This window comes from Entelurus aequoreus, linkage group LG05, assembly GCF_033978785.1.
Source record: "Entelurus aequoreus isolate RoL-2023_Sb linkage group LG05, RoL_Eaeq_v1.1, whole genome shotgun sequence".
Taxonomy (NCBI): domain Eukaryota; kingdom Metazoa; phylum Chordata; class Actinopteri; order Syngnathiformes; family Syngnathidae; genus Entelurus; species Entelurus aequoreus.
Genome location: NC_084735.1, coordinates 84,765,950 through 84,792,117, shown reverse-complemented (window position 1 = coordinate 84,792,117; position 26,168 = coordinate 84,765,950). Strand labels below are relative to the sequence as shown.

At 37.1% G+C, this 26,168-nt stretch overlaps 1 protein-coding gene across 2 annotated transcripts in view; it reads left to right on the top strand.

The window, feature by feature from the left end:
• The window catches only part of nf2b (NF2, moesin-ezrin-radixin like (MERLIN) tumor suppressor b), a 40,716-nt gene extending 35,013 nt beyond the window's left edge, over positions 1-5,703 (top strand). Inside the window, exon 17 of one of the 2 annotated variants that reach the window (XM_062049131.1) lies at positions 5,136-5,703. In XM_062049131.1, the coding sequence (XP_061905115.1) occupies positions 5,136-5,183 (48 nt within the window). In that variant the 3' untranslated portion in view covers positions 5,184-5,703. The remainder of the gene's footprint in view (positions 1-5,135) is intronic. The other variant, XM_062049132.1, reaches the window with a different exon arrangement.
• Positions 5,704-26,168: the final 20,465 nt, after the last annotated feature.

The window sequence follows — 26,168 nt, the reverse complement described above, 5'->3', positions numbered from 1 at the left end:
CACATTAGCAATGTATAGAGTGTATTTCTTTCAAGTTAAGACTAGTTCAAAGTTATCTTCATTGAAAAGTACAGTGCTTTTCCTTAAAAAATAAGGACATTTCAATGTGACCCCAAACTTTTGAACGGTAGTGTACATTCCTCCATAAAATAGACAAACAGCTCTATTACATTTCTACATTACTTAAAAGAAAACTGTTTTTTTTTAAATAAAATCCTACCCAAACATTTAATAAAGTCAAAAAGAAAAAAGGCAACAAAAGAAGTATCCCACACTTCTCTTTTCTAAAGTAAATCTGTACATCCGATATGATCATCTACATCAACTATATGATTTGCCCGAGTGGCTGGACAGGACAGATTAAAAAAAAAAATTTTTTTAATTTCTTATAAATCGATTTTTTATTTTTTTTGATTTGGTTAAGAATCGTTACAAATAATCACAATTAATTCGAAAATGTTTTTTTTTGGACACCCCTACATTCTGTGGTACCCGCTCCAGAGAACACATCACCTCGGTCTGATACAGAATACATTTGAAAATTGTACTCACCACCTACCTACTCACCCCACTTACGTCTCCGACCTCCTCCACCACTACGTGCCTTCCCGATCGCTTAGGTCTGGCGAGGCCAACTTCCTGCAAATCCCCAAGACCAAGCACCGGACCTGGGGCGACAGGTCCGTTTTTTTTGGATTGCTGCCCCCTCCCTATGGAACCCACTTCCTTTTTATTTATTTTTATTTTAGTCCTGTTCAGCTACTGAGGCAAATCATATAGTTGATGTAGATGCCCATATCGGCTGTACAGATTTACTTTACAAAAGAGAAGTGTGGGATACTTCTCTTGTTGCCTTATTTGTATTTGACTTTATTAAATGGATTTATATTATTATTTGGTGCAGCCGGGCCAGAGCGGGAGGGGATAGAAAGAGAAAAAAAGGAAGACAGAGGGGGAAATTGCGGGGATGATACAACAACAACAACAAACATAACAACAACAACAACAGAACAGCAGCATCATTATAACCCACTTCCAATATCCAAAATCTGCCCCCACCCTTTCCTCTTTTAAAACTGCCCTCAAAAGCCACCTGCCCTTCCCTGCTTCTCTCGTTTTATATATGTGCATTTTGTTTCTTCTTTTTTTTAGCTGATTTCTTATATCTTAATTTATATTTAGTTCATGAAAAAGCACATTTGAGTACTTAGAGAAGCGCTATATAAATTTAATGTATTATTATTATTATTATTAAGTAATGTAATAATTAGAGGTGTCCGATAATATCGGACTGTCGATATTATCGGCCGATATATGCGTTAAAATGTAATATCGGAAATTATCGGTATCGGTTTTCTTATTATCGGTATCGGTTTTTTTTTCGTTTTTTTTTGTTTTTTTTATTAAATCAACATAAAAAACACAAGATACACTTACAATTAGTGCACCAACCCAAAAACCTCCCTCCCCCATTTACACTCATTCACACAAAAGGGTTGTTTCTTTCTGTTATTAATATTCTGCTTCCTACATTATATATCAATATATATCAATACAGTCTGCAAGGGATACAGTCCGTAAGCACACATGATTGTGCGTGCTGCTGGTCCACTAATAGTACTAACCTTTAACAGTTAATTTTACTAATTTTCATTCATTACTAGTTTCTATGTAACTGTTTTTATATTTTTGTACTTTCTTTTTTATTCAAGAAAATGTTTTTAATTTATTTATCTTATTTTACTAATTTTTTAAAAAAGTACCTTATCTTTACCATACCTGGTTGTCCAAATTAGGCATAATAATGTGTTAATTCCACGACTGCATATATCGGTTGATATCGGTATCGGTTGATATTGGTATCGGTAATTAAAGAGTTGGACAATATCAGAATATTGGATATCGGCAAAAAGCCATTATCGGACATCCCTACTAATAATAATGTACAGTAAATGGTAAATACTTGTATAGCGCTTTTCTACCTTCAAGGTACTCAAAGCGCTTTGACACTATTTCCACATTCACCCATTCACACACACATTCACACACTGAGGGCGGGAGCTGCCATGCAAGGCCCTAACCACCACCCATCAGGAGCAAGGGTGAAGTGTCTTGCTCAACGACACAACGGACATGACGGGGTTGGTAGAAGGTGGGGATCGAACCGGGAACCCTCATGTTGCTGGCACGGCCACTCTCCCAACCGCGCCACGCCGTCCCCGGTATTTCCCTTGGAGAGTGGAATTCTACGGTATCTTCTTTCAGCTGCTTCTCCATAGTTTCATGGATAAATGTCCACATATTATTTGAATGTCCTTGGCTGGCGTTATCGACTCATTCTGCTCCAGTATGGTGCGGACGAGCAGTGCTACGCCCCAACAAGTTGGCAAACTACACGCTCTCTCACGTTTTAGATGATTTATTTCTTTAATTCAATGCATATAATCCACTTTTTTCTTCTCAGCACTGTCCTTCGCACTCACTTACCTCCATCTCTCGCTGTTAGTTAATGCTGGCAAGTAGGACCAGATGTTAAGATGAGGCACTGAGATACCGCCGTTCTTGGTTCCAGACACCCACAAATATGAACACATTATCCACATTCATTCAAACTATCCATCCATCCATCCATTTTCTACCGCTTGTCCTTCCAACATAAAAATAAGAGGTCATTAACCTCTTAAGGCCCAAGCTGTTTGTTTACATGCTTTTTTTTAAAATGTCTCTTTGCTATTAGGGCTTATTGGACCCTAATTAGAATAAAAACTAAAAAATCATCTTTTTATATGATGTACTTAGTCCATAAGTACACAAACGTGTACTTCATGTGTAGTGACATGCTAATTTTTATTTTTACACTTTTTTTTTTCCAAATTCCATTGTATGTTATACTCTTCTGACACCACCAGATAGCGGTATGAGTGTCCATATGTCGGCATAAGACCCCAATTCAGTAGTGTACACAATTTTGGAAATAAGATCTAAAAGGTGCTGTCCACGCATGTGGCCACTAAGGCCTTTAGAGCAGGCCTGGGCAATTATTTTGACTCGGGGGGCCAAATTTAGAGAAAAAAATGTGTCTGGGGGCCGGTATATCTATTTTTAGGAACACTAATACAAAACCTGGCCAATAATGTCTGATTAAATGCTAAAAACGTTATGACAGACCGCCTTAAAAAACGTAATGGAATTGTAATTTTTTTTTACTGAATGAGACACCCACAATGTACATGAAAATAAAGAATGCGGGATTTACAATATTAACTATGAACGATAAAACACTGAATACTGACAACATATGAACGTCACACCCCCTCTCCATCCACATATTTTACAATCAGGCGAAGCGCAACTAACAGTGAAATATGAATGCGAAGGGTAAAAAAAACAAACACCTACAATTTGATGTATCACTAAGCTTTGGAAAAATCTCCTTTCGCGTCTGTCCCTGACACCCGCATTTTCAGGCTCGCTCTGGGAACACTCTGTGGAAACGCTCCCCACCCACACTGCTTGGTGCCTCGTCTGAGCTGCTGTGACGTAGATTACCATAGTAACTAGTATAGCTTGCAAAAGCGCAGATTTCAACCATTTAAATACTTTGTATTAGAGATGTCCGATAATATCGGCCTGCCGATATTATCGGCCGATATATGCGTTAAAATGTAATATCGGAAATTATCGGTATCGGGTTTTTTATTATCGGTATCGTTGTTTTTAATTTATTTTTTTTAATTAAATCAACATAAAAAACACAAGATACACTTACAATTAGTGCACCAACCCAAAAAAACCTCCCTCCCCCATTTACACTCATTCACACAAAATTGTTGTTTCTTTCTGTTATTAATATTCTGGTTCCTACATTATATATCAATATATATCAATACAGTCTGCAAGGAATACAGTCCGTAAGCACACATGATTGTGCGGGCTGCTGGTCCACTAATAGTACTAACCTTTAACAGTTAATTTTACTCATTTTCATTCATTACTAGATTCTATGTAACTGTTTTTATATTGTTGTACTTTCTTTTTTATTCAAGAAAATGTTTTTAATTTATTTATCTTATTTTACAAATTTTTTTAAAAAGTACCTTATCTTCACCATACCTGGTTGTCCAAATTAGGCATAATAATGTGTTAATTCCACGACTGCATATATCGGTTGATATCGGTATCGGTAATTAAAGAGTTGGACAATATCGGATATAGGCAAAAAGCCATTATCGGACATCCCTACTTTGTATGGTTCAAGACTTACGGTCATTTGAAAACATGACTGCACATCATAATGGCAGTAGGGCTGCAACAACTAATCGATTAAAATCGATTATAAAAATAGTTTCCGATTAATTTAGTCATCGATTTGTTGGATCTATGCTATGCGCATGCGCAGAGTTTTAAAAATAAAAATAAATTTTTTTATTTTTTTTTTTTATTTTTTTTTTTTAAATAAATCTTTATTTATAAACTGCAACATTTACAAACAGCTGAGAAACAATAATCAAAATAAGTATGGTGCCAGTATGCTGTTTTTTTTTCCAATAAAATACTGGAAAGGATAGAAATGTAGTTTGTCTCTTTTATCCGATTATTAATTGATTAATCAAAGTAATAATCGACAGATTAATCGATTATCAAATTAATCGTTAGTTGCAGCCCTAAATGGCAGCTACAGTTTCCATTTTAAAAATCTAAAAAAAATATTTGGGGGTGTCCGGCGGGCCACATCGAAAAGCTTAACGGGCCACATGCAGCCTTTGGGCCTTAATTTGCCCAGGTCTAGAGGTTAAGGACATTTTTTACCTTCTGAAAATTCCCGCTTTTTTCAGAATTTCACTTTTTCTAACCCTAAAATTCCTTTAAAAAAAAAATGTTCCCCCATTTTTCTCAACACATTCTAATCATTCCTGCATCAAAACATTCAGGATACAATTAATATTTCCCTTCCAGCATTTCAGCATCCATACGCAATTCCGACATAAATGTTGTTTACATGTCCCATCACTAGTCGTCCGTATCAAGGCGTCTTTCATGCTCTGATCAATGCTTCTGTCAGGTCATGAATGAATTATTCATGTTTTCCTGCTCCTTGATATGCTATCAAAGTCCATCACTCTTGTGTTTGACAGAGAAACTCAGCCTACATGTCTCAGATGGCGTTCTTTGAGGAGGTCTAATCGGGAGGAAGAGGAGGGTTTGTGCACCGGACTTGTCTGATCAGGACATGGAACACTAAAGGACCTATTTTTTCGGGTTTTGTTGCTGTTTGATTTTACCTTTTTGATTTGGCACTTTGCTGTCAGCCAATATTTCAAGTCTTCGACACTCCGACGTCCCCTCATGGCTCACGTTTGGGACAGAGTTGATGCCTGAGAGTTTCACTACACTGCGCCCCCTTTTGATTTGTTACACCCTGATTCATATCACGATTGAACTGTCGTGTATTTATTGGTGCCTTACGTCTGTTTCAAACTTTATTTTCACACCCAAAAGGGGTTATTTTGTACTGTTTGCATCATTTCAATATACCAGTGTTTGTGTGACCTGCGTATGTTTCTTTGCTCCTTGCGAGGTCACTGACACTCGTGACTTTTTAGGCACCGCCAACACCAAGAGTGGTAGTGCTTTTCTTGGCCACCAGAGGGCGTCATAGAGAATAAAGCAATGAGGTAGAAGTGCTTGATAAAGTGTCTGTGATCACTGAAGTGAGTGGTCTGATTGTTTCGCAATACACAAGAGGCCGCTAAAGAAGTTTGCACTGCCGTTAAACCGACTGTTTTAATTTCAGCACGTCTACTAAGAAAGTCACGGCTTAGAGGAGGAACATGATGGCTGTTGTGGCTCTTCTGCTGCCTGAGTTCTCGGTGTTAATGAACATCGGGCCCCACGTGTGCTGGAGGTCAGGGGGGAAAAGACTGTGACCAACAGGTGAGCTTTCAGGAAGAAGACTAAGAAGTTGCGATGTACAGTGCATCCGGAAAGTATTCACAGCGCTTCATTTTGTCACAGCCTTATTCCAAATTGGAATAAATTCATTTTTCTCCGCACAATTCTACACGTAATTACAATGCAACAAAGTTTTTTGTAGAAATGTTTACAAATCTTTTTCAAATGTTCTTGTAATCGGACCATATTTTCGGTATATTACCGTATTTTTCGGACTATAAGTCGCTCCGGCCGAAAATGCATAATAAAGAAGGAAAAAAACATAAGTCGCACTGGAGTATAAGTCACATTTTTGGGGGAAATTTATTTGATAAAACCCAAACACCAAGAATACACATTTGAAAGGCAATTTAAAATAAATAAAGAATAGTGAACTGTCTGAATAAGTGTACGTTATATGAGGCATAAATAACCAACTGGTATGTTAACGTAACATATTATGGTAAGAGTCATTCAAATAACTATAACATATAGAACATGCTATACGTTTACCAAACAATCTGTCACTCCTAATCGCTAAATCCCATGAAATCTTATAAGTCTAGTCCAGTGGTTCTTAACCTTGTTGGAGGTACCGAACCCCACCGGTGTCAGGCTTGGGCGAATGAAGGGACTCAGATGCAGAGAGGGGAGGTTCTAAATCAGGCTTTTATTTTGAAAATAACTCTTAACCTCCAGAGCAGAACATTTACAATCACTATGAGGTACTACTATGATATTAAAAAAAAAACGTTTCCAAAAAGGGAAAGAACCAAAAATCACTCCAACGGAGGAATTGACAAAAATAAGACAAATATAACTAGCAACGAATCTGCTATAAAAAACTTTAACCAAAAGCGCTCCAAACGGAGGAAGAAATTAAGGACTATTAAAACTTACTACACTCACAATTATTCTAACAATTATATAAACCAAAATCACTCAAACTTTGAGGAAGGAAATGTTAAGGAAAAATCAAACTCACCACTGCGGTTGAAAAAGGTTAAATAACAAAGGTCGCTCTGAGGGAGGAAAAGGTTATCTCAAAATTACAGCTAGAAAAAGGCTGGATAAACAAACGTGGTCGTGGGACGAGGCAAGACAGGCACGAAGGATCGAGACAATCTGGCACAGAACAAGGGGAGGGATGGGCTTATATGGAACATGAGGGTAATGGGAAACAGGTGGAAACAATCAAGGGTCAGGGATGACGTCAGACTGGTGACACAAGAGGAAGGGCCCGTGATCTGAAACAAGAGGAGTTGCTTTTCAAAATAATACATGCAAATAACAAGACAGAAAAAACCAAGACAAGACTCTCCTCACCGCGGTGTGACAACCAGTTTCTTATGCGCATTCACCAAACCCTTCTTTAGTGAAAAAAAAATGTTTTTTTTTCAAATTCAAGACAGTTATATGTTTTTGGTAACACTTTAAGTATGGGGAACATATTCTAAGTAACAAAGACTTAATTTAGAGTTATTTGGTTAGGGCCAGGGTTAGAGGGTTAGGGTTATATTAAGGCCATGCCGAATAAGGCATGAATAAGTACTTAATAATGACTAGTTAGGAGCCAATATGTTACTAATTTGCATGTTCATAAGCAACTAATTAATGGTGAATATGTTCCCCATATTAAAGTGTTACCATGTTTTTTTACTGGTGCACAAAATGAAGCGTGCATGAACATCACCTTGTTCAAACAACAAAACCAACACAGTGCATCCAATCAATCAATCAACCCAATCCACTTTATTTATATAGCACATTTACACAACAAGAATGTTTCCAAAGTGCTGCACAGCCATGTTAAAAACAATATTAAAAACAATAATATGCTACACCAATGACTGAATAAAAACAAAGAATAAATGAATAGAAAACCAATACAGAGACAATATAAAAAATAAATATGATTAAAAGCGATTCTTAAAGGGTAAAACCAATTAAAACAGTAAAATAGACATCAAAATTTATTAAAAAAAACACACAGGACAACAGAGGACAGAAGACCACACAACTCACGTAGTGTTAAAAGCCAAAGAATAAAAGTGGGTCTTAAGACGAGACTTAAAACACTCCACTGTGGAAGCAGTTTGAACATGGAGGGGCAGAGTGTTCCAGAGTTTAGGGCCGACCACAGAGAAGGCCCTGTCTCCCCTCAGTGCATAAACTCACAACAAATTACACACCTGCAAATCAGTCTGACTTCTGCTGTTGCCGTATCCGTAATACGCCGATAGGGAGAAGTTTTTATTTACACGATGAGTCGGGTGTGTCTTGACCTCCGCCGAACCCCTGAGCCCGACTCACCCAACCCCTAGGGTTCGATCGAACCCAGGTTAAGAACCACTGGTCTAGTCTCTTACGTGAATGAGCTAAATAATATTATTTGATATTTTACGGAAATGTGTTAATAATTTCACACATAAGTCGCTCCTGAGTATAAGTCGCACCCCCGGCCAAACTAAAAAAAAAACTGCGACTTATAGTCCGAAAAATAGGGTAGATGGAATTTGTACCTGACATGTTTCGACTGTCATCTGCAGTCTTCTTCAGAAGGGTCACCTGACCACTGTGACGTGTTGCCTATCAGCTGTTCTTATAGGCGTGGTCAACCAAGGTAGACCTGTCAAGTGTACCTGGTTGTTTACAAATCTATTAAAAATCCATCCATTTTCTACCGCTTGTCCCAACTACAATCACATGTACACTAGGATTTGCAATTCCGATAGGAATGTGAACGCCCTATGTGCGCAAGCTGCCGATAGGCGTGAGCGGAACTGAAATGCTTGAATATCCAGGGTGAGTGAAGTGTGTGGATGTTGGTGAGTTTGACAGCTATGGTCTAGGCCAGGAGTCATCAACCTTTTTGAAAGCAAGAGCTACTTCTTGGGTAGTGATTAATGCAAAGGGCTACCAGTTTGATACACACTTAAATAAATTGCCAGAAATAGCCAATTTGCTCAATTTACCTTTAACTCTATGTTATTATTAACAATTAATGATATTTACACTTAATTGAACAGTTTAAAAGAGTAGAAAACACGAAAAAAATGACAATTAAATTTTGAAACATAGTTTATCTTCAATTTCGACTCTTTAAAATTCAAAATTCAACCGAAAAAAAGAAGAGGAAAAACTAGCTAATTCGAATCTTTTGGAAAAAATTAAAAAAATAATTTATGGAACATCATTAGTAATTTTTCCTGATTAAGAATAATTTTAGAATTTTGATGACATGTTTTAAATAGGTTAAAATCCAATCTACACTTTGTTAGAATATATAACAAATTGGACCAAGCTACACAAATCATTATTTCTTCTAGATTTTCCAGAACAAAATTTTTCAAAGAAATTCAAAAGACTTTGAAATAAGATTTAAATTTGATTCTACAGATTTTCTAGATTTGCCAGAATATTTTTTTTGAATTTTATTCATAATAAGTTTGAAGAAATATTTCACAAATATTCTTCGTCGAAAAAACAGAAGCTAAAATTAAATTGTATTTATTATTCTTTACAGTAAAAAAAATAAATTTACTTGAACATTGATTTAAATTGTCAGGAAAGAAGAGGAAGGAATTTAAAAGGTATATGTGTTTAAAAATCCTAAAATCATTTTTAAGGTTGTATTTTTTCTCTAAAATTGTCTGTCGGAAAGTTATAAGATGCAAAGTAAAAAAAAAAAAAGAATTTATTTAAACAAGTAAAGACCAAGTCTTTAAAACAGGGGTCACCAACCTTTTTGAAAGCAAGAGCTACTTCTTGGGTAGTGATTAATGCGAAGGGCTACCAGTTTGATACACACTTAAATAAATTGCCAGAAATAGCAAATTTGCTCAATTTACCTTTAACTCTATGTTATTATTAATAATTAATTATAATTATCATTGTGGAAACACTGATCATCTTAATGATTTCTCACATTAAATATATATAGAAACAGATAAATATCAATATGCAACACTTTATTTTTATATTTTCTCTAAGTGCACATTTTTCAAATTGAACATTTTCAAATGATCACTTCTAAGACAGTCTTGTGAAATCACAATATCCCATTTTAACTAGCGAGCCACTAAAATTTTTTTAACAAATCATGAATTACTTTGCACCATGTTTGTACAAATAACTCATGTAAAATTTAAAAAAAAATTGAAATAATTTATGGAACATCATTAGTAATTTTTCCTGATTAAAATTAATTTTAGAATTTTGATGACATGTTTTAAATAGGTTAAAATCCAATCTGCACTTTGTTAGAATATATAACAAATTGGACCAAGCTATATTTCTAACAAAGACAAATCATTATTTCTTCTAGATTTTCCAGAACAAAAATTTTAAAAGAAATTCAAAAGACTTTGAAATAAGATTTTAATTTGATTCTACAGATTTTCTAGATTTGCCAGAATATTTTTTTTGAATTTTAATCATAATAAGTTTGAAGAAATATTTCACAAATATTCTTTGTCGAAAAAACAGAAGCTAAAATGAAGAATTAAATTACAATTTATTTATTATTCTTTAAAAAATAAATTTACTTGAACATTGATTTAAATTGTCAGGAAAGAAGAGGAAGGAATTTAAAAGGTAAAAAGGTATATGTGTTTAAAAATCCTAAAATCATTTTTAAGGTTGTATTTTTTCTCTAAAATTGTCTTTCTGAAAGTTATAAGAAGCAAAGTAAAAAAAAAAAGAATTTATTTAAACAAGTAAAGACCAAGTCTTTAAAATATTTTCTTGGATTTTCAAATTCTATTTGAGTTTTGTCTCTTTTAGAATTAAAAATGTCAGGCAAAGTGAGACCAGCTTGCTAGTAAATAAATAAAATTTAAAAAATAGAGGCAGCTCACTGGTAAGTGCTGCTATTTGAGCTATTTTTAGAACAGGCCAGCGGGCTACTCATCTGGTCCTTACGGGCTACCTGGTGCCCGCGGGCACCGCGTTGGTGACCCCTGCTCTAGGCGCACACACATTCTCCTCCTCTCTCGCTCCCTGCACCTGGTACTTCTTCCTCTGGTGCCTAAATGAGATGCAATGTGTGTGCATTTGCAAAGATATAAAACACAAGGTGTATTCATTGTTTATCTTCTTTGAGCAGAAACAAGGCCAGAGCTAGTCAATTTGTGGAAGGAAACAAATCCTCTAACAATTTAAATCTGCTGTCTTCCATAGGACATTTTTGGAGATCAGACTTGGGGAGAAAAAAGAGGAGTTGACAAAGACGACACAGCCAGGTAATTCCAATCGCCACATCAAGGCTTTTAAGAAAAGAGATGATTTCACCCGAGGATGTTGTGACGTCAGCAGACGGTCAGGTGACACTCTGAGCTGCTCGTCTTTGTCGGCCGCGGGGGCTCTCAGGTCCATTGAGAATGTTCACAGCCAGAATATCGATCCTCTGTGGGGCCATCTTCGTGTTTGGCAAGCGATGAATGAGTGCACGCCACCTCTTACAACAATCACTAATAATGGCACACTCATCCTCTTTTAGATGAAGATCATTGATTGAGGGCCTGGTGTTGAAGCAGACCAGCGGCGTTTCCCACCTCGGCCTTCAGTGATGTCCGACTTCAATCATTACCTCTCAAAATACCATAATTGATGTCACCACATGACCATTGATATACTATACAGAAACACATTTACGCCCTACTGGCCATTGAAACACATCAACAGTGTACAAGACGGGTTATTTTCTGGTGCATTTAAAAAAAAACAATTAAAACGCATCAACAATTAAAACTAGAGATGTCCGATAATGGCTTTTTTGCCGATATTCCGATATTGTCCAACTCTTAATTACCGATACCGATATATACAGTCGTGGAATTAACACATTATTATGCCTCATTTTGTTGTGATGCCCCGCTGGATGCATTAAACAATGTAACAAGGTTTTCCAAAATAAGAGAACAACTTCAACTCAAGTTATGGAAAAAAATGCCAACATGGCACTGCCATATTTATTATTGAAGTCACAAAGTGCATAATTTTTTTAAATATGCCTCAAAACAGCAGCTTGGAATTTGGGACATGCTCTCCCTGAAAGAGCATTAGGAGGTTGGGGTTCTGGGGTAGGGGGTAGCGGGGGGTGTATATTGTAGCGTCCCGGAAGAGTTAGTGCTGCAAGGGGTATTTGTTCTGTTGTGTTTATGTTGTGTTACGGTGCGGATGTTCTCCCGAAATGTGTTGGTCATTCTTGTTTGGTTTGGGTTCACAGTGTGGCGTGTATTTGTAACAGTGTTAAAGTAGTTTATACGGCCACCCTCAGTGTGACCTGTATGGCTGTTGACCAAGTATGCCTTGCATTCAATTGTGAGTGTGAAAAGCCGTAGATATTATGTGACTGGGCCGGCACGCGAAGGCAGTGCCTTTAAGGTTTATTGGCGCTCTGTACTTCTTCCTACGTCCGTGTGCACAGCAGCGTTTTAAAAAAGTCATAAAAGTTTACTTTTTGAAACCGATACTGATAATTTCGAAACCTATACCGATAATTTCCGATATTACATTTTAAAGCATTTATCGGTCGAGTTATATCGGCAGTCCGATTTTATCGGACATCCCTAATTAAAACATATTTTTGTGGTAGTGTCAAAATTAAAATTGCAAAAAACATATTAAAACATAAAAAATGTCATATTTGAACTCACAATTTATAGAACCTTCTCGACGTATAAGCCAGTGGTACCCCTTGTCGTCGGCTTATTCGAGTGGAAATGGCGAGCACAGTTTGTGTATTGCTGCACCATGTTGGGGCCATTCAGAATTGTAGTTGTCTGTGACTTTATATCAATATTTGACTGTTTTTTTTTAGGTGGAGAAAAACGTTTGATTTGTATTGTATTGTATTTCTGTTAACTGTGTGTCAACAAATGTAAAAAAAAAAAAATGTAAACATAGAACTGTTATTTTTATTTTATTTCATTCCAGTAACTTAGTTGCCAGTTTTGTTTTGTTTTATCGCAAAATCTACGACCATTTTTTTTCCACAGTGCATTTTTTCTATAAATATTAAAACGGTACCATTTTTATAGAATATAATATAATAGAAAGTACTTTATTGATCCCTGGGGGAAATTCAGCACCACAGTTCGCTCACAATAAACAATAAACATTTAGGTATTTTTACAAGGGAATAATATAAATACAGTCTATTATACAGCATTATTCACATGTGAATAATATACACTACCGTTCAAAAGTTTGGGGTCACATTGAAATGTCCTTATTTTTAATGAAGATAACTTTAAACTAGTCTTAACTTTAAAGAAATACACTCTATACATTGCTAATGTGGTAAATGACTATTCTAGCTGCAAATGTCTGGTTTTTGGTGCAATATCTACATAGGTGTATAGAGGCCCATTTCCAGCAACTATCGCTCCAGTGTTCTAATGGTACAATGTGTTTGCTCATTGGCTCAGAAGGCTAATTGATGATTAGAAAACCCTTGTGCAATCATGTTCACACATCTGAAAACACTTTAGCTCGTTACAGAAGCTACAAAACTGACCTTCCTTTGAGCAGATTGAGTTTCTGGAGCATCACATTTGTGGGGTCAATTAAACGCTCAAAATGGCCAGAAAAAGAGAACTTTCATCTGAAACTCGACAGTCTATTCTTGTTCTTAGAAATGAAGGCTATTCCACAAAATTGTTTGGGTGACCCCAAACTTTTGAACGGTAGTGTATATATTTAAAATATCAACTTACAAATGATATTGAACAAATATTCTTCATTGGCATAAAAAGTCTTGTCACTCAGTACTGTCTAGTGCACAGGTTGACGGTTCAATCCTCAGCCAGCCAGGACAATACATCAGAATTTATTCTACTATTGATGTGGTTATATTATACAAAAAAATGTATTATTGAACAATGTGTTGCCTATATATTCATATTACTCCATAAACGTGCATGTAATCTTGTCAAGCCACACCCCCAAACTCAAACTATGTGTCCCCCTAAACTGAAATCAAAATGTCGTCCCAGCATAGGATAGTGAAGTGAATTATACAAAACCCAAAACCAGTGAAGTTGGCACATTGTGTAAATCATAAATAAAAACAGAATACAATGATTTTCAATTCCTTTTCAACCTATTTTCAATTGAATAGACTGCAAAGACAAGATATTTAATGTTCCAACTCGAAAATGTTATTTAAAGCAAATATTAGCTCATTTGGAATTTGATGCCTGCAACAAGTTTCAAAAAAGCTGGCTGAGAAAGTTGAGGAATGCTCATCAAACACTTATCTGGAACATCCCACAGGTGAACAGGCTAATTGGGAACAGGTGGGTGCCATGATTGGGTATTAAAGCAGGGCCTGAGCTCATCTAAGATGGACTGATGCAAAGTGGAAAAGTGTTCTGTGGTCTGACGAGTCCACATTTCAAATTGTTGTGTCCTCCTGACCAAAGAGGAAAGAACCATCCGGATTGTTCTAGGCGCAAAGTTCATAAGCCAGCATGTGTGATGGTATGGGGGTGTATTAGTGCCCAAGACATGGGTAACTTACACATCTGTGAAGGCACCATTAATGCTGAAAGGTACATACAGGTTTTGGAGCAACATATGTTGCCATCCAAGCAACGTTCTCATGGACGCCCCTGCTTATTTCAGCAAGACAATGCCAAGCCACGTGTTACATCAACGTGGCTTCATAGTAAAAGAGTGCGGGTACTAGACTGGCCTGCCTGTAGTCCAGACCTGTCTCCCATTGAAAATGTGTGGTGCAATATGAAGCCTAAAATACCAACTTAAGCTGTACATCAAGCAACAATGGGAAATAATTCCACCTGAGAAGCTTCAAAAATGTGTCTCCTCAGTTCCCAAACGTTTACTGAGTGTTGTTAAAAGGAAAGGCCATGTAACACAGTGGTAAAAATGCCCCTGTGACAACTTTTCTGCAATGTGTTGCTGCCATTAAATTCTAAGTTAATGATTATTTGCACACAAAAAAAAGTAATATCTTGTCTTTGCAGTCTATTCAATTGAATATGAGTTGAAAAGGATTTGCAAATCATTGTATTCTGTTTTTATTTACGAATTACACAATGTGCCAACTTCACTTTGTATTTATATAGCGCTTTACATAGTGAAACCCAGTATCTAAGTTACATTTAAACCCGTGTGGGTGGTACTCGCAGCAGGTGGGTAAACTATCTTGCCCGAGGACACAACAGCAGTGACTCAGATGGCGGTAGCCGGGATTGAACCTGGAACCCTCAAGTTGCTGGCACGTCCGCTCTACCAACCGAGTTATGTTATTTGTTTCCTGGCGGCCTCTTTGGCCCACGTCCGCTTTTGTCGCCTTTATTTCCTTTAAGCGCCCTGTTTTTACGGCTTCTTCTGCTGACCAACTTTGCCAATGAGATGCAAATCCATGCAGCACTCAGGAGAACGAGGCTGTGGCGTATACACACACTGAGTAACAATGTATTCCCCCTCGCCACCTTCTCTCTGCAGCCTTCGCCGTGCAGGAAGTGTCTGCACCCTGCGGCCAGCGAGCATCCATCTGTGTTTGAGAACATTCCAGGATCCTGCAGGTGAATTTGCAAGAAGGAGCTTCACTGCGTCAGCTTTTTACAACATTTATTGTCCCTAGAGATGTCCGATAATATCGGTCTGCCGATAAATGCGTTAAAATGTAATATCGGAAATTGTCGGTATCGTTTTTTTTATTATCAGTATCTTTTTTTTTTTTTTTTTTTAAATTAAATCCACATAAAAAACACAAGATACACTTACAATTAGTGCACCAACCCAAAAAACCTCCCCCATTTACACTCATTCACACAAAAGGGTTGTTTCTTTCTGTTATTAATATTCTGGTTCCTACATTATATATCAATATATATCAATACAGTCTGCAAGGGATACAGTCCGTAAGCACACATGATTGTGCGTGCTGCTGGTCCACTAATAGTACTAACCTTTAACAGTTAATTTTACAAATTTTCGTTCATTACTAGTTTCTATGTAACTGTTTTTATATTGTTTTACTTTCTTTTTTATTCAAGAAAATGTTTTTAATTAATTTATTTTATTTTATTTGATTCATTTTTTAATACCTGGTTGTCCAAATTAGGCATAATAATGTGTTAATTCCACGACTGTATATATCGGTTGATATCGGTATCGGTTGATATCGGTATCGGTAATTAAAGAGTTGGACAATATCGGCATATCGGATATCGGCAAAAAGCCATTATCGGACATCCCTAATTGTCCCGATATTGATATTGGTCCGAGATCAGAAAAATAACCAAGTATGGAATGATATGGCCTTGAAATGTTTTATACAAGCAGTCCTGCAGCACGTTTACTTGTGCAAAGCTGTACTGACAGTTAACATCTAAATGTCCTCCGAAAGGCACACCATTTTTTCTATTTTAGTCAAGTCATTTAGAAAAGGTACACACAGGCTACCAGGGGCTAGCAGCGACACAACAGCTAAGCACACAATAGCACACAAGCTAGACGTGTTAATAATTGAACGATATTGCGGTCTGAAACAGCACATTTGTCAATACAAACCAGAATCAAATCATTATAGTTGCATATTACTTACACATGCAAAGTCTCCAAGGCAGATGCGTGTAAGAAAGTATCCAGTAACAAACGTGTCCGCATCATTCACTTACTGCATCATGAGCTTAAGTTCAGTGGAATGCTCAGACTCCCAAAATGCAACACGGAACGACACAGGAGGTCCTTCATACCGACAGCCATCAGACTGTATGATGCATATGCTCCTTCTTGACTGCACTTAAATGTAGAGTATATGTACTATATGTAGAATATATATATATCATTTATATATTTTATATATAATATATTATATATATTACACTACCGTTCAAAAGTTTGGGGTCACCCAAACAACTTAGTGGAATAGCCTTCATTTCTAAGAACAAGAATAGACTGTCGAGTTTCAGATGAAAGTTCTCTTTTTCTGGCCATTTCGAGCGTTTAACTGACCCCACAAATGTGATGCTCCAGAAACTCAATCTGCTCAAAGGAAGGTCAGTTTTGTAGCTTCTGTAACGAGCTAAAGTGTTTTCAGATGTGTGAACATGATTGCACAAGGGTTTTCTAATCATCAATTAGCCTTCTGAGCCAATGAGCAAACACATTGTACCATTAGAACACTGGAGGGATAGTTGCTGGAAATGGGCCTCTATACACCTATGTAGATATTGCACCAAAAAGCAGACATTTGCAGCTAGAATAGTCATTTACCACATTAGCAATGTATAGAGTGTATTTCTTTAAAGTTAAGACCAGTTTAAAGTTATCTTAATTGAAAATAAGGACATTTCAATGTGACCCCAAACTTTTGAACGGTAGTGTATAGTATTTATTATTATTCTTGTCTATTGTGAGCGAACTGTGGTGCTGAATTTCCCCCAGGGGTCAATAAAGTACTTTCTATTCTTTTCTATTCTAAGTTAATGATTCATCGTGACCACAACCCCGGTCTACAACCTACGCGTGTGCAGGTACAGTTCTCGTGCGCGATTTTGTGCACTTCCAGAGAGGCGGAGACTGGGAGGGGCTTTCGGCGAGGTGCACAGAGTGAGGGGCGGCTTTACTGTTTCGTGACACCAGCTTGAATTATTACGGAGCCCCTAAAGCAGGGGTGTCCAAAGTGCGGCCCGCAGCTAATTGTTTACCGGCCCGCCACCCATTCTGGAAATGCTATTGCAAAAATAAAAAATAAACATTACAAAAAGTGGAATGAGGTGAAATCTAACGAGAAAAAGTTGCAATGTTGACACAAAGCTGCCATGCAGGCTGTTTTTTTTCTTTTGTCTACCTTTTTTTGCCATTGCCTAAAAAAAAAAAAAAATTAATGTTATAATGAATTATTGACCTATTCAAGGCTCTAATTATTTCAAATATTTCACTTTAAAATGTTTTATGTGGAAAATATTGCATATATTGTGTGGTTGCCATACAAAAACATCAACGTTTTCTTTAATAAAAGAGCATAAAACAAACAAAATAATAGTTCAAATGTTAAATTGACAGATATATCTGAAGTTGATCTCGTAACTTAAGTGTTGAAAGTAAAAAAAAACTAATACAAATGTATCACTTTGAATGGAATGGAATGAATTTGTATCCTAAATATATTTAATGGGATTTTATTTATCTTTTCACTGTGATTACTCAAAAATAACAATGAATTAATATCAATGGTGTCCTGCATTATTGATGTTTTTAAGGCTCTAATTACTTCACATCAAACATTGCTTTCTGAATGTTTTGGGCAGTGGGGGAAATACTGCATATTTCACTTTTATTATAAAAAACAAAGTTGTCTTAACAGAAAAGGCATAAAACCTTTTTGTTTTTTTTAATTTTATATCAACCTGAAGTTGATATACTGTAGAGATTTACTGTAAGCGTTAAATAAAAAAATTAAAAAATAATTTGACTTGTTTTTAACATTTTAATGACTTAGACCCTTTATGGTCCCCGGGAGCCCTAAAGGTAAAAAAACAACAAAATCCATATATTTTGTTATGATTTGGAAATGAAAACTATCAAAATGGCCCCCGCAGGCTTTAATTTTTACGTATGCGGCCCTCAGTGGAAAAAGTTTGGACACCCCTGCCCTAAAGGGACTTAGGGGGGAAAAAAAAATATTATAATTTTTTTTGTTTTTTTAGACATGTATCTCGTGCGCACGAGAAACTTTTTATAAAGTTATAATAAAAAAAAAGTTATAATTTTTTTTTTTTTTTTTTTTTTTTTACATGTATCTCGTGTGCGAGAAACTATCTCATGCGCACGAGAAACTATCTCATGCGCACGAGAAACTATCTTGTGCGCACAAGAAAGAAGATACATGTCTAAAAAAAAAATTAAAAAAATTATTTATTTTTTTTAGACATGCTGAGATAGGCTCCAGCGCCCCCCGCGACCCCGAAGGGAATAAGCGGTAGAAAATGAATGAATGAATGTATCTTCTGCGCACGAGATACATGTCTAAAAAAACCAAAAAACAAAAAAAACATTATTTTTTATTTTTTATTATTTTTTATAACTTTATAAAAAGTTTCTCGTGCGCAAAAGATACATGTCTAAAAAAAAATAAAAAATTATTTACAATCAAATTTCCCCCATGTCCCTTTAGGGGCTCCGTAAATTATTGGTAGTACAAAAATAATTTTTTTTTAATTTAAAAAAGCACTCCCATCTCTATAGTTTTATTCATAGATGTACGGAGAATCATACTCATTATTTCATCATTTGAAAAGAGATTGCGTGCATACCTCTGCTCATCATCATATAGTAGAAATTGGATGGATATCTACATGTACATATTAGCATGATTTCTAATGCATATTTCAAGTGTTTCTGCATTAACAGGAATAATTCTCTCTGTTCTTTTGTCCACGGAGCACACGGTACGCTGCCTATGCCCGCCATCCACTCGTCAACCTTTCATGCCTTCCGGACATTTCATATTGCGGCGAGATCATGCTCGTTAATCGTCGCCGTGTTTGCGTCAAAACAAAGTCCGCGTCTCCGTCAACAGCACTTCCTCGGCTTGACAAGAACGTCTTCATTGTTATCCGCCCGTCACATAGCGACATGGCTGACGAGGTTAAGGTGCTCATAAACTGTGTTTTATGACAAGCGGCCGTCACGTTTAATGAACTTTAATTAGCTCCCCAGATTGAGCCGTGGCGGGATGGAACGTAATCGTCAGTGTGATAACATCGCGCAGACGTGTCTGGACTGTTCAAAGACCTCCAGCGAGGAGGACGTCAAGATAGATAAGATAATATTAATATTAATGGATTTGATTTTATATCGCGCTTTTCTATTATTACCGTATTTTTTGGAGTCTAAGTCGCTCCGGAGTATAAGTCGCACCGGCCGAAAATGCATAATAAAGAAGGAAAAAAACATATATAAGTCGCACTGGAGTATAAGTCGCATTTTTGGGGAAATGTATTTGATAAAAGCCAACACCAAGAATAGACATTTGAAAGGCAATTTAAAATAAATAAAGAATAGTGAACAACAGGCTGAATAAGTGTACGTTATATGAGGCATAAATAACCAACTGGTATGTTAACGTAACATATTATGGTAAGAGTCATTCAAATAACTATAACATATAGAACATGCTATACGTTTACCAAACAATCTGTCACTCCTAATCGCTAAATCCCATGAAATCTTATACGTCTAGTTCATACTTGCCAACCCTCCCGTTTTTAGCGGGAGAATCCCGATATTCAGCGCCTCTCCCGACAACCTCCCGGCAGAGATTTTCTCCCGACAAACTCCCGGTATTCAGCCGGAGCTGGAGGCCACGCCCCCTCCAGCTCAATGCGGACCTGAGACTGAGTGGGGACAGCCTGTTCTCATGTCCGCTTTCCCACAATATAAACAGCTTGCCTGCCCAAAGACTTCATAACATCTAGGGCTTTTATAGAGTGCACAACTGCGCACACAACAAGGAGACGAAGCAGAAGAACGAGGAAATTACAGACATGGCGGCCGAAATGATATACTCATCATGAACGGAGAAGTTAAACAGGACAATACTGCCATCTAATGGATAGCCACTGGAACACTGAAATTCAAGTATTTTTTTTTTTTTCTATGTAAATAAAATAAAAAAAAAATATATATATATAGCTAGAATTCACTGAAAGTCAAGTATTTCATATATATATATATATATATATATATATATATATATATATATATATATATATATATATATATATATATATATATATATATATATATGAAATATATATGAAATATTCGAGTTGGTGAATTCTAGCTGTAAATAACCACGCCCCCCGCCCCCAAATTGCAAGGACAAGACGGGGATTAGACACAGCGACAACAACAAAAACAACATCAGTAAATACGATATATGTACAAATAGGATACGAAAAATGATAGCCAAGAAGCAGTCAGGGAAGTAAATATTAATAACACAGAAATGACGATGAACATTATTGCACTACAAATGCCCATCCATCAATTTTCTACCGCTTGTCCCGTTCGGGGTGGCTATCTCAGCTGCATTCGGGCGGAAGTCGGGGTACACCCTGGACAAGTCGCCACCTCATCGCAGGGCCAACACAGATAGACAGACAACATTCACACTCACATTCACACACTAGGGACCATTTAGTGTTGCCAATCAACCTATCCCCAGGTGCATGTCTTTGGAGGTGGGAGGAAGCCGGAGTACCCGGAGGGAACCCACGCAGAGAACACGCAAACTCCACACAGAAAGATCCCGAGCCCAGAATTGAACCCAGGACCTTCGTATTGTGAGGCACACGCACTAACCCCTGTACCACCGTGCTGCCCGCACTCATACTTGCCAACCTTGAGACCTCCGAATTCGGAAGATTGGGGGGGGGGGGGGGGGGGGGGGGTCTGTTGAGGTGGGCGGGGGCGGGGTTAAGGAGGAGGAGTATATTTATAGCTAGAATTCACTGAAATTCAAGTATTTCACATATATATATAATACTTGACTTTCAGTGAATTCTAGCTATATATATATATATATATATATATATATATATATATATATATATATATATATATATATATATATATATATATATATATATATATATGTATACAGGTATATATATATACTGTATATATATATATACTGTATATATATATATATATATATATATATATATATATACAGTATATATATATATATATATATATATATATATATATATATACTGTATATATATATATATATACTGTATATATATATATATATATATATATATATATATATATATATATATATATATATATATATATATATATACAAACCCCGTTTCCATATGAGTTGGGAAATTGTGTTAGATGTAAATATAAATGGAATACAATGATTTGCAAATCCTTTTCAAGCCATATTCAGTTGAATGCACTACAAAGACAACATATTTGATGTTCAAACTCATAAACTTTTTTTTTTTTTTGCAAATAATAATTAACTTAGAATTTCATGGCTGCAACACGTGCCAAAGTAGTTGGGAAAGGGCACGTTCACCACTGTGTTACATGGCCTTTCCTTTTAACAACACTCAGTAAAGGTTTGGGAACTGAGGAGACACATTTTTGAAGCTTCTCAGGTGGAATTCTTTCCCATTCTTGCTTGATGTACAGCTTAAGTTGTTCAACAGTCCGGGGGTCTCCCTTGTGGTACTTTAGGCTTCATAATGCACCACACATTTTCAATGGGAGACAGGTCTGGACTACAGGCAGGCCAGTCTAGTACCTGCACTCTTTTACTATGAAGCCACGTTGATGTAACACGTGGCTTGGCATTGTCTTGCTGAAATAAGCAGGGGCGTCCATGGTAACGTTGCTTGGATGGCAATATATGTTGCTCCAAAAGCTGTATGTACCTTTCAGCATTAATGGTGCCTTCACAGATGTGTAAGTTACCCAGGTCTTGGGCACTAATACACCCCAATACCATCACACATGCTGCCTTTTCAACTTTGCGCCTATAACAATCCGGATGGTTCTTTTCCTCTTTGGTCCGGAGGACACGACGTCCACAGTTTCCAAAAAACAATTTGAAATGTGGACTCGTCAGACCACAGAACACTTTTATACTTTGCATCAGTCCATCTTAGATGAGCTCAGGCCCAGCGAAGCCGACGTCGTTTCTGGGTGTTGTTGATAAACGCTTTTCGCCTTGCATAGGAGAGTTTTAACTTGCACTTACAGATGTAGCGACCAACTGTAGTTACTGACAGTGGGTTTCTGAAGTGTTCCTGAGCCCATGTGGTGATATCCTTTACACACTGATGTCGCTTGTTGATGCAGTACAGCCTGAGGGATGGAAGGTCACGGGCTTAGCTGCTTACGTGCAGTGATTTCTCCAGATTCTCTGAACCCTTTGATGATATTACGGAGCGTAGATGGTGAAATCCCTAAATTCCTTGCAATTGCTGGTTGAGAAAGGTTTTTCTTAAACTGTTCAACAATTTGCTCACGCATTTGTTGACAAAGTGGTGACCCTCGCCCCATCCTTGTTTGTGAATGACTGAGCATTTCATGGAATCTACTTTTATACCCAATCATGGCACCCACCTGTTCCCAATTAGCCTGTTCACCTGTGGGATGTTCCAAATAAGTGTTTGATGAGCATTCCTCAACTTTATCAGTATTTATTGCCACCTTTCCCAACTTCTTTGTCACGTGTTGCTGGCATCAAATTCTAAAGTTAATGATTATTTGCAAAAAAGAAGATGTTTATCAGTTTGAACATCAAATATGTTGTCTTTGTAGCATATTCAACTGAATATGGCTTGAAAATGATTTGCAAATCATTGTATTCCGTTTATATTTACATCTAACACCATTTCCCAACTCATATGGAAACGGGGTTTGTATATAAATAAAATACGGTACTTGAATTTCAGTGTTCATTTATTTACACATATACACACACATAACACTCCTCTACTCATTGTTGTATTTGAAGTGCAATGCTTTGCAGCCAGTAGCACAGCCTTTAAAGGAGCAGAGGTATGGGCAGCATCTGTGAAACTTAATTTGCAGGAAAGGAGTGAGTTTAGGGTTGAAATGTCCATCCTCGTTCTATTCTCTGTCACTATCTTTCTAACCATGCTCAACACCCTCTCTGATGACTTGCAAGCGTGCTTCTTCTTCTTACTCGTCGTCGCCATGACTGTCTCTTCTTTGTTCTTCTGCTTCATCTCCTTCTTGTTGTGTGTGCAGTTGTGCACTCTCCATAAGCCGTAGATGTTACAACGTGACTGGGGGCACGCTGTTTTTATGGAGAAAAAGCGGACGTGACGAAAGGCTGTCCTCATTCACGTCCGCATGGACCTGGAGGGGGCGTGCCTTGTGGTCCGGCTGGAAATCGGGAGAAATTCGGGAGAATGGTTGTCCCGGGAGATTTTCGGGAGAGGCACTGAAATTCGGGAGTCTCCCGGAAAATTCGGCAGGGTTGGCAAGTATGCCCGCACTACAAATGGAACAATAGAAATAGCACTATTGATAATGAATTAGGGCAGCACGGTGGAACAGGGGTTAGTGCATGTGCCTCACAATACGAAGGTCCTGGGTTCGATCCCTGGGCTCATGGTCTTTGCATGTTCTCTCCGTGATTGCGTCAGTTCTATTTGGGCTCCAGTACTATGGAATGCCCTCCCGGTAACAGTTAGAGATGCTACCTCAGTAGAAGCATTTAAGTCCCATCTTAAAACTCATTTGTATTCTCTAGCCCAGGGGTCACCAACCTTTTTGAAAGCAAGAGCTACTTCTTGGGTAGTGATTAATGCGAAGGGCTACCAGTTTGATACACACTTCAATAAATTGCCAGAAATAGCCAATTTGCTCAATTTACCTTATAAAAATAATTAATGATATTTACACTTAATTGAACGGTTTAAAAGAGGAGAAAACACGAAAAAAATGATAATTACATTTTTAAACAGTTTATCTTCAATTTCGACTCTTTAAAATTAAAAATTCAACCGAAAAAAAGAAGAGAAAAACTTAAAAAAAGAATTTATGGAACATCATTAGTAATTTTTCCTGATTAAGATTAATTTTAGAATTTTGATGACATGTTTTAAATAGGTTAAAATCCAGTCTACACTTTGTTAGAATATATAACAAATTGGACCAAGCTATATTTCTAACAAAGACAAATCATTATTTCTTCTAGATTTTCCAGAACAAAAATTTTAAAAGAAATTCAAAAGACTTTGAAATAAGATTTAAATTTGATTCTACAGTTTTTCTAGATTTTCCAGAATAATTTTTTTGAATTTTAATCATAATAAGTTAAAGAAATATTTCACAAATATTCTTCGTCGAAAAAACAGAAGCTAAAATGAAGAATTAAATTAATTTATGTATTATTCTTTACAATAAAAAAATACATTTTTACTTGAACATTGATTTGAACTGTCAGGAAAGAAGAGGAAGGAATTCAAAAGGTAAAAAGGTATATGTGTTTAAAAATCCTAAAATCAATTTTAAGGTTGTATTTTTTCTCTAAAATTGTCTTTCTGAAAATTATAAGAAGCAAAGTAAAAAAAATAATGAATTTATTTAAACAAGTGAAGACCAAGTCTTTAAAATATTTTCTTGGATTTTCAAATTCTATTTGAGTTTTGTCTCTCTTAGAATTAAAAATGTCGGGCAAAGCGAGACCAGCTTGCTAGTAAATAAATAAAATTTAAAAAATAGAGGCAGCTCACTGGTAAGTGCTGCTATTTGAGCTATTTTTAGAACAGGCCAGCGGGCGACTCAAGTAGCCATGGATGAAGTGCTGGCTGTCCAGGGTCGGGACCCGGGGTGGACCGCTAGCCTGTGCATCGGTTGGGGACATCTCTGCGCTGCTGACCCGTCTCCGCTTGGGATGGTCTCCTGTTGGCCCCACTATGGACTGGACTCTCACTATTATGTTAGATCCACTATGGACTGGACTCTCACTATTATGTTAGATCCACTATGGACTGGACTCTCACTATTATGTTAGATCCACTATGGACTGGACTCTCACTATTATGTTAGATCCACTATGGACTGGACTCTCACTATTATGTTAGATCCACTATGGACTGGACTCTCACTATTATGTTAGATCCACTATGGACTGGACTCTCACTATTATGTTGGATCCACTATGGACTGGACTCTCACTATTATGTTGGATCCACTATGGACTGGACTCTCACTATTATGTTGGATCCACTATGCACTGGACTTTCACAATATTATGTCAGACCCACTTGACGTCCATTGCATCCGGTCTCCTCTAGAGGGGGGGGAGGGGTCACCCACATCTGCGGTCCCCTCCAAGGTTTCTCATAGTCATTCACATCGACGTCCCACTGGGTTGTGAGTTTTTTCTTGCTCTTTTGTGGGCTCTGAACCGAGGATGTGGTTGTGGCTTGTGCAGCCCTTTGAGACACTTGTGATTTAGGGCTATATAAATAAACATTGATTGATTGAAAGATCCGAAAGGAACAAGCGGTAGGAAATGGATGGATGGATAATGAAATATCACAGCAAGAGCATTGAGCGGACATTGATCCAGCAACTCTAGGCCGGGCGACACCAACATATAGTGGGGAGTGATTAGGGGTGAGGACATTAATCACTCAACGGAAAACAGGTGTGATCATTTAGTGTCCACGGCAACCAAAAGTAACCGAAAG